At 45.0% G+C, this 10605-nt stretch overlaps 1 protein-coding gene across 2 annotated transcripts in view; it reads right to left on the bottom strand.

Annotated features, from left to right (window-relative positions):
• Positions 1–10605, bottom strand: part of mfge8b (milk fat globule EGF and factor V/VIII domain containing b) — a 35434-nt gene that overhangs the window by 12627 nt on the left and 12202 nt on the right. For both annotated transcript variants that reach the window (XM_063197596.1, XM_063197595.1), the window contains exons 4-5: positions 2127–2240; positions 406–587 (exon numbers count right to left, since the gene is read on the bottom strand). In XM_063197596.1, the coding sequence (XP_063053666.1) occupies positions 406–587; positions 2127–2240 (296 nt within the window). The remainder of the gene's footprint in view (positions 1–405; positions 588–2126; positions 2241–10605) is intronic.

Here is a 10605-nt window from a genome sequence, read left to right on the forward strand (position 1 = left end):
TGGATTAGCTGGGCAGAACTACACAGACGACTAATAATAATGTGTAATCAAGATGAATTCAGATCAGTGTCTTCTCAATCCACGGGGGTTCCTTTAGTACTATTTGTTTCACTAAATAATATGCTGCTTTCTCCATGTGTTTTCCTCACCGGTAAAGCCACTTTTAATACCCAGAAACATTGTAATACATATTTAAAAAGCATTCCCTTTCACCTCGATCCAAGTGTTGCCGTCCTGACCAGGACTACCAACTGGTATATCTATTTGCTTTTATTCAATATCATTCTGTTATGTGTTTATCCAGCTCACTTCGATCTAGAGGTTCCTGACGTGATCTGGACTGTATCTGCAATTGTTTGTCAATGTGTTGTTAGTCATTAATCTATTCATGTTCGTGGGGCTCACCTCAATCCAGGGGTTCCTGTCATGCCCGGCGGAGGTCCATGCGTTGACGAGGCCCTTGTTGTTGAGGCGTGCCAGCTCGGGCCCCCAGCGCTGCAGACCCAGGATGCCATAGTGCACCGAGGACGCCGTGATCTGGTGCTCTGCAATGCCACCACCCTCCATGCCCAGCAGAGAGATGCAGCCTGGCACACGACACGCACACAATTATACCATATAAATGCTGTGATCTGGTGTTTCACAATGCCACCACCCTCCATTGCCCAGCACAGAGATACAGTCTGGCACAAACACTCACGCACGCGCACACACACACACACACACACACACACACACACACACACACACACACACACACACACACACACACACACACACACACACACACACACACACACACACACACACACACACACACACACACCTGATGCTCCGCAATGCCACCTCCCTCCATGCCCAGATGCAGATGGCACACACACACACACACACACACACACACACACACACACACACACACACACACACACACACACACACACACACACACACACACACACACACAATTATACCGAATAAATTCTGTGACCTGGTGCGCAACCGCTCTCCATGCCCAGAGTTGGACATATATGGACACGACACACATATGTACCGTAAACATACCATATAACTATACACACACATAAATGTGCACACACACACACACACACACACACACACACACACACACACACACACACACACACACACACACACGCTGTATGCACCATGTTTTGTGAGTAAAAGCAGTGCTAAAAGCACTCCCAAACCAACTCTCAACAACCCCTCCTGGAGAATAAAGAATGGGCTTTAGCGTGTACTGTAATTTAAGTTTCACTGCCCCATGTGGCTTTCTTCTTCTCTGGCTTTATGGCATTTTCTGCCTGATGTGAATGCGCACCGCCGTGCATGCTATATTTGGGGTGGCTGGCCATTTTCATGAGCGCTTGGGTTTTTCTTTGCTCAGCTTGTGCCCCCGACATGGAAAATAGCTGAAAAGTGGTTTCCTCAGCTCGATGGCATTATGAAAGCCCAGTGGGAAACTCCAACTCCCATTGTCATTGTGACACAGCACTCCACAGCACACACTGCACACTGCACACAACGAAATTGCATTTATGCCTCACCCGTGCAAGGGGGCAGCCCTCAGTGGCGCCCCATGGGGAGCAGTGCGGTGGGACGGTACCATGCTCAGGGTACCTCAGTCATGGAGGAGGATGGGGGAAAGCACTGGTTGATTACTCCCCCCACCAACCTGGCGGGTCGGGAGTTGAACCCGCAACCCCTGTGATGCAAGAACGACGCCCTAACCGCTCACCCATTACTGCCCTTATGTGGGGGCGGTTGCTGCCTATGCGGTCATTGTCTTTCCCACTGGCACACTACTGTGAAAGGTCAACTTAAAAAGGTGCAGTAGGTACAATTTCCATTTCATTATTAAAATCTGTGTTGCAGGTTAAATGTTTTTCTTTCTTAATAATATTTACCAACACTGTCAATTCCTGTCAATTGCTGTCACTGTCAAGTATCCCTACTGGCTGGATATGTGACATTTGTAAATGCATTAACTGGGGTTCAGGCTCCACATACATTTTGAACAGTTGTTGGGTCAGTGAAATAGAGGAAATGGTTAATAAATGAATGGTGGCTTTGCATGGATAGTTGAGAGACCAGAAGTTGACACTTACGGAGGTGGCAGTGCTTTCCAACATAGGGAGAGGGGCATTTGCAATTGAAGTCTCCATCCAGGTCGCGACACACACCTCCATTCTTACACGGCTGGCCAGCGCAGTCATTCACATCTGAAAGGGAAAAAACACAGCATAGCTGCCATAATCATGCAAAAGGCTACACTGCCATACAAAGACAAAGCGCAGTAAATACATATTCTGTCAAAGTTGAGTTTGGACTGAAAATGGTCTTCACTACACTTTCTATATGGTGTGACAAAGCCTTTGTGGTCAAATGTGTCCTGTTTAGAGACACCCCCATGTCAAATTTGCAGTAACTACAATATCCAACCAAATACCGAGACTTTGAAGGCTTTTTCTCAGTTTCAATGTTGGCAAAGTTACTGCACTTTGTCTTTTTAGGTCAGTACAGTTTTTTGAATAGATGTGATTAGTAGTGTGTTTGATTTTTACGACCACAAGGTGGCGCCCTAGTGGTCATGGCTGGACATCTTTCAGCGCGCTGAACTGGAGTGTTGTCAAGCAACAGCACAGAAATGTTACTATGAAGTCTAAATATATCATAATTAAAAACGAGGGAAGAAACAGGCTGTGTTCTGGCTGTTGGCTCTCCACATGGACCTCAACAGCCATCAGGCATATGGACCATGGGGACACATCAGCAAACATATTCTTCACTTTATTTTAATACAGCAAAGATATGAGTTTATTCACATACAGTCTTTACGCAAACTTCTAATATTATTTCGTATGGTTTTTATTTATGTATAACTTGTGCATGCAGTTAGCGATGCAGCAACGTCATTGGCTGCAGCTGCAACAGACAAGTGTAATGGTGCCAGGTAACTTAACAGAGCAGTGAAAAGGCACAGACACACGTGTGTTGTGCTGATGACAGTGTCCTGTCTCTACCAAAGCCAACACCCTCGCCGTCTGTACCGTCCCCACACCCCAACGCCACAGCTTGTACTGCTGAGGGATATTTGCAGTACATACAGTATAGCTCAGGACAGTACAGTACAGTACATGTAGCTCTTCTAGGTATATGCTGGTTACCCAACCTGAGGGACAGGCTAGACGCGGCCCGGGACACTCGCTACACGTGCGTCTTGTCCCACACACACCCCCTCCTCCACCAATCACAGGGCAATAAGGACCCGAGGCCTAATCTTATGGTCAGACATCAGGAGCATGGTGCCGCATCTCGCCGTGCTTTAAGAGGATTTTACACCACTCTCTCTCCCCGACACAAACACATTCACACACACACACACACACACACACACACACACACACACACACACACACACACACACACACACACACGTACCAGTAATCTACTTTAGGACCACTTCGGGTCAAAGATGCATTAGGTAACCCGCTCGGTCCGTCTGTCATGTCAGGGGTCAGTGTCCTGAGGCCTCCTTTCTGCCCATCAGCCGGGGTCCTAGAAAAGGCCCCATCAGATCAGCCATCAGGAGCCACAGGCAACCAACCATGCCAAACAATCATTGCAAGACTGATGTTTAGGCTGCTGGTAAAGTGACTAACTGGCGGGATATTTCGTTGTTTGTGTGTGTGCATGTGAAAGAGTATGTGTGCATGTGAAACAGCATGTGTATATGTGTGTGTGTGTGTGTGTGTGTGTGTGTGTGTGTGTGTGTGTGTGTGTGTGTGTGTGTGTGTGTGTGTGGAGATTAGAATCCAGATGGAGACAAGGTCTGCGTGCCCACGTGCAGACTGGCATCCTTTGCCATGCCCAGGCATGCCTCAGGGTTGTCTGCTGGCCTTAGTGGCAGTGAAGACCCTGTTCCCGGTCAAGATTGGCATCTAGTGTACCTGATGAAAAAATGCAGGGTTTTTTTTTTTACTTCCCGAATACTGCAGTTAAATACTGAGTGTAGTGTTTTTGACACCTGGGACCCTTGTTCCACAGATTTGATCAAAATGCAGTCATTGAATGAAAGAAAGCGATGTCGAGTATGAGCCAGTGAACCCGAGGACGCCATGCCAACTACTTAAACTCACCATACACTTACTCACCATAAAATAAACTACCTCCAAAGAAATGTATATGCTATCGACGGATTACTAAGAGATCCAAGCGATGGATCTTTGGAGAAACGTGCAGTACGCATTGTAGACTCAAATCCTATACCAGTTGTAAGGGTGTGGGACTCCTGCGGTGGAGTGACTGAGGTGCCCTTGAATAAAGCATCTTACCCCACATTGCTCCAGTGACTGAACCCTCTACCTGAAATAACGATAAGTCGCTTTGGATAAAAGCTTCTGCTAAGTGTAATGTCATTTAATGTAACGTGTTCACTGTGCATCCCTCTATTAAGCGCCTCTTAAACTTTAACAAGGTGTGACTTTCACAACATACACTTCATTGATAAATACTGTATAATTCACACATTCGTCACTGGCTTGCTGTGAGGATGGTCATGGCTAATCCAACTGTCAATGTTGCCTGTCATTGTGCCTTTACTGTACTGATGCACTTCATCAGTCTGTGTGCCTACACTCACGGTTTTAGGTAGGCCCAATTGATGTTCTTGCAGAATGTCACACTCAGTAGTACTTTCACCGTCTACCTCAAAATGAATGGATGTATGCCTGACCAACAGAAATAAAGAATATGTTTGCAGTTCAAAGGCATTTGTTTGCTTGTGTTGATTTTATACTAAGGTGATATACTGTGTAATGTGTAGATCTATTTTAGGAGTGTGCGTTGTTTTATTCAGTAGTAAAATAATCTAAATGTTTCATTCTTCCTTTGTGAAGTTGTAGTTATACTTATCTTTATATGTCAGATTTTGATACTTGAATGGGAAATAACCCATCCTATAATGATGATGAATATAGGGGGTAAATGACTGGTTAAAAAGGGTTGGGTTTGCCATTTGGTGTAATGCAACAAGACATTAAGTCTACTAAATATAGGCTACATATTATGGATTTGTTGGGTTGGGTACTATACCACTGAAAGCCAAACAACTATTAAATAACTGCACCCAAGCCTGTGGCCTAAAATTTTAAAGAAAGGTTGGAAGTTTAATGTATCCTGACACGCCCACTAGCGGACATGGTGTAGTAGATGGAGGTAGCGATCGCCCGACATTTAATCTTAACCCACCCCAAGTAAATAAAAAACCTGTTAACAACTGTGGTGGGCGATAGCTGGAAAGGTGCAAGTGTTCAAAGCTAACATGGAATTGCACAATGTTTTTATTACCCTTGGTGATTAATTTAGCATTTAGTCTGTCTTTCATACTATCGCGTAGGCTACCTGAAGTTGTTCTACTAAATGAGTGCGCCGTTGTCTTTTCAGGCGCAGCGCAATTTTGGCAGGGGCCAAAGTTACGTTAGGCTACCATATGTTGTAAAATTGAACACAGAGGGGGTTGCGTCCAATTTAAGCCTGTTGGTGGACCTAGTCACTAGACGCCCCGATGGATCAAATATATTTTCCTCTATGTAGTCTAATTTTCATCCAAAAAATGGTCACTGCAGACCGGCATAGTTGTTGACAGGAGGGGTTTTCCTCTTTAGCGCGACCAACCAACGGTGGAGGACCCTTTTGCGCTTCAAGGGCAGGTGATGGAAATGAACTGCATTGCTCTTACTCGCCTTTAAACGGTAAAATGTATTCTTGCCGCCAGGTACAATACAATAATGCCCTCCCTTTGTCCTCTGCTTATTACCGTTCTCCATAATAGTCAAATCTCTAAATGTCGTTGTGTCCGTCTCCGATGCTTGCTACTGTAGAATTTCCAAGGCAACACACCCAGTGATGTAACGTTCTGCCGTGGAACATGATGGCGCTACACAGTTGCAAAAATGTATCTTTCTCAAACTTATTATATTTTAACCAGTGTCACTGACACTATTAAGGCAACTCGAATGGATAGACTAATACTCAATATTTCTAATGAGGAAAACTTTGTCTAGTGTTTCATGTCCACTTTAACATATGCACCATTAAAAGGGGTATGCCACTATTAGAGGAAATATGCTACACGGATCCATTGACTTTCACTAGCTTAGCGACATACTCCCTCATTTAACTTGTCTTAAAGCAAGACAACGCTTACATGAAAAATAAGACACTTTACCACCTTTATAAACCCCAGCCAACGATTTTAACTGTATTAAGCACCAAAATAGTGGCACACCCCTTTAATTATCATAACATTCTTTTAGGATTTCCCATCATCTCAACATCCACATCATATCAGTGAGAGGTACAAAATAAACAACAAACACAAAACAACCATGGTGGTCATCATCATTAGGATCAATATCATGTACAGTGTATAGGGGCTTGCTCGTTGCCAGTAGTAGTGTAGTAGCGGTATTGACTTGCAATTGCCCTGGCACCACTGAGGGTCAACAATACAGTAACACAGTAGCAGATGGGATTGCCATGGGATAGCCCAATGCAGCCTGATCAATACGAACCCCCCACCCCCGACCATGGGGCCCTGTAGCGTGAGTGACCCAGATCGATTTCAGCCCAGTCAGCAGGCTCTGCCATGTGATGGTGTGATGACACCTTTCGTTGGTTGCAGGCCCTGTACTGTGAGTGTACAGTATGCAGAAAGAAGAAGAAGAAGAAGACAGGGGCGCTTTTGTGCATTGGCCGCTGGACCCCTATGGCGTCTTGTGATGCGGCCCCGGCTACAGATGCTGAATAGGCAGGCAGGCAGGCGCAGGCTGGGATCGGGACAGGTCACCAGGTCACCTGAAGGGCCCGTTCACATTTCACGTTATGAAAGATTTGATGTTGTGTTGCCAGGACTGCAAAAGCAGTAGGTTAGGCGTGTGAAATGACGTCTCCAATTCAACCTTGTAGCATAGTTGTGATACAGTAGCTGCACAACAAATGGTAAAACAAGACACTATACCAAGAAGAAAGTTGCAAGAAGCATCATACAGTCCAACTATTCCTCTGCTACATCTTTCCATGAGAAAACAACCAAACACAGAACATCAGCTAACTTGACTTCCCTTCACCTCACAGAGAGAGAAGGGGCACCTTGAACAGCTCTCCTTAGCACTGCAGGGCAGGGTGTCTCTCAATCGCTGCAACTATTCTCATTTAATCACCCGGCCTTCTGATTGGCTGAGCAGGTGTCCATTATTCTGCGATAATGGGACACCTATAAAGTCATGCATGCGTGTGTGCGTATAACCCAGTCGTGCATAGAATACTTGTTTGAAATGCTGACAATATTTAAAGGGGTATGCCACTATTTTGGGGCTTAATACAGTTAAAATCTTTGGCTGGGGTTTATAAAGGTGGTAAAGTGTCTTATTTTTCATGTAAGCCGTTGTCTTGTTTTAAGACAAGTTAAAAGAGAGAGCATGTCGCTAAGCTAGTGAAAGTCAATGGATCCGTGTAGCATGTAGCAATGCGCTTAGTGACATATTCCCTCTTTTAACTTGTCTTAAAGCAAGACAATGCTTAACATGAAAAATAAGACACTTTATCACCTTTATAAACCCCAGCCAAAGATTGTAACTGTATTAAGCCCCAAAATAGTGGCATATCCCTTTAAGTGAAAACTCTGTAGAAATCATGCGAATGATATACCCTCAGCATTCAGCTACGCCGTCGGGCTGTTTGACGCTTTCGGCTCGTCCCTTGACATCGGAACACCTCGTCGGCCGTTATTGCTTACATATTAGCCCCTCAGAGCTCTGATGAGTCAGGAGTCTCACATGGACACAGGCCCAGGATCAGCTGCTCTGCAGTGTCATGCGACGCAGGTCTGATCACAGCTGGCAGTTAACTCTGGTCTGGAAACAGGAGAGTCTTTCACTGTTGTTACTGTCAGGGGGGGGGGGGGTTGGTCTGCGGGTGGTGGTCTGAGTAACGGGGTGTTGGTGTTCCACCACACAAGCCTGTAGTGGTACTAGGTGAGGAATCGAAGATGATGACTAAGATCATATGATGGCCATGCGAAGTAGGTCAACACAGCAAAAAACATCTGCTCAAGCCAACTGAGTAACTCTGACTGGCTGGCAGGCCAAAGACAATGGTAACAGTGTCCTGAAACTCAAATTGCAGACTCATTTAAACCCATACATTTCAGCATCACAGCACTGAATTTATTCATATACACTTCAACTGTAATTTGATGTTTGATGAAACCCACGGGACTAACTGTTTATCATTACCCTAAAAAGGAGAATGGTCTGCTTTTGGTATTTGGTTAGGTTTACACACATTTCTTGTCATTCAACTGAAATTACAGCCAATTGACTACAATTGACAAATGTGAATAACTACATCTTTGACTGCTGACAGAGCAAACACAGCTGCAATATTATAACCAGTAAGACATGTATTATTAAGCAATCCTGTTGTGGTGGGTTAAAGGGCAGACGGCCTTTGTATTCCCCTGGTGGTTTACGCTGTTAATGATTCATACAGGTAAACAGCAGGTGAAAGAGACCCTGAGAGAACCTGAAAGACCTGAAAGAGGCAACAACAGCCACACAGCTCGTGTCTTTGTCCGACTCAAAGGTTGTTACTTCTGCTATTGGTTGATTTTCTTCATCTGTTAAAAGTGCCCGATTCTAAAAGCTATGGAAGGATTTTGATGACCTTCTCAGGCTCTGCCATATTCGAGCTGATCAGTTTTTTGCCATCAATGATTTATGTAGGTCAACAGAAAATGAAAGAGACCATGATAGAACCTGAAAGAGGTAAGAGCCACAGTTCCTGTAGTCTGTGACGCAAAAGTTGTTCCTTCTCTTTAGTATGTTTGTTTCTGTACAAAAAGAAGACATCTGCACACTTCAGGCCTTTTTTGTGCAAAGCTTTACTTCACCAGGCCTGATGTAGGTCTTGTCTAGGACCGAAAGCTTGCAAATCAAGGAAAGCTTTGCACAAAAAAGACCTTAAGTGAGCGGATGTCTTCTTTTGTACAGAAACATCAACTGAATCCCGCATCTTCTAAACAGATGAGCGGTTAACTTATCGTATGTTTTGACAATGATGTATTAGATCCCCCTCACTTTTCTGGATCACTATTTTTATTGGGAGATTAAGGCCAACAGGGAATTCCGCCATGTTAGTGGAGGTCTGCGCTCTTAAGAGTGGCCATCAAGTTCACGGCTTCCTTCACGGCCCACGAGATGAGCAGGTGGCACATGCTTTAAAGGCCAGCCGCCTTTCACACCTCCATCTCTTAATTCTTTTACCTTTACACCCCCCGAAGATTAGTCTTGTAAAAGAGGCTCTCACTTTGTAAGAGCCCCTCTGGCATACCGTGGTTGTCCTTAGCCATTAGGCACGTAGGGGTGCATTCAGTACACACACAAAAAACACACACACACAAGCACACACAAGCACACACACCTCTTCGAATACCTTTCTAGCTGGACTAAAATAGGCTTGCCATCAAATGAGGGGGAATGGTCCAAAAACTCAGCAGTCAGAGAGTGAATGTGGCTGGCCATTAAGGGCAGTGAAAAAAGCTTTTGACGCAGATTTCACAGCTCTTTGCCGCGCTTTCAGCCCAATTTCACACTGCCACCCAAGGCCTTCCCCCCCAATGCCCTGCTGCCAACGCAAACTCAAAACTGGACTCAAAAACGGTCACACTGCTCCACACACAGCGTGCAAGACTTCACTCAATGTTTTCCCGCCTCCACTCTTCCATTTTACCCCAGCAACAGGGGCTGGTGGTAGTGATGTTGGTAGCGGTGGTGACGTGGGTGTTGTGCAGAATGGAGATTGAGGCCTCCTGCTGTTGGCTGGACAACTGCTTACATGTGCGTGTGTGTGCACGTGGACCTGTACATGTTTGTGTATATGGTGTGAGCCACGCATTCAGTACATCTACAGAGCGCAAATTTAAATTCAAGCTGCCATTTACATGAACGGCAAATCCATCCTAGTCAAACTAGTTCTTTGTTATGCATAAGCCCACTAGCTCCATTCTATATCCTGTCATACCATTACCATAATAAACACACCGCATGCTCACTATCTACCTTGACTTATCTCAACTGTGCCATGTGTGCCATCAAAGTGCCATGTGTAATGCAATGCACTCTTATCAGAACTTTGCATCTGCAAAAGGCACACTGCATCAACAGTGTTTTATCTATTTATGAAAATGTTCACAAGGTATCCCGTGTGAATATGGAGATTTCTGCTGTTTTGCTTTCAAGCCACTGTCTCTCCCTTGGGCTTTCAACAGCTCATCCCTACCCAAAGCTGCTGTCAGTTTCCCCATACCAACAGCCTAATCCAACAGACACAAGAGAAAAGACTCATGGACGGCAATATGCAAGGAGACTACACAGTCATATGGGTATGTTGTGGCCAACTTTATTGCGAAAAAAGCATATAGCCAGCAATACATGTATCGGAAGGTTATGACTGATTAGTAGATTGCTGCGATAAGGTTTACGACCCCGCAGAAAATGCAGCTCCGAGACACAGAGTTGCACACTC

The sequence above is a fragment of the Engraulis encrasicolus genome, chromosome 4, assembly GCF_034702125.1.
Source record: "Engraulis encrasicolus isolate BLACKSEA-1 chromosome 4, IST_EnEncr_1.0, whole genome shotgun sequence".
NCBI classification, from domain to species: domain Eukaryota; kingdom Metazoa; phylum Chordata; class Actinopteri; order Clupeiformes; family Engraulidae; genus Engraulis; species Engraulis encrasicolus.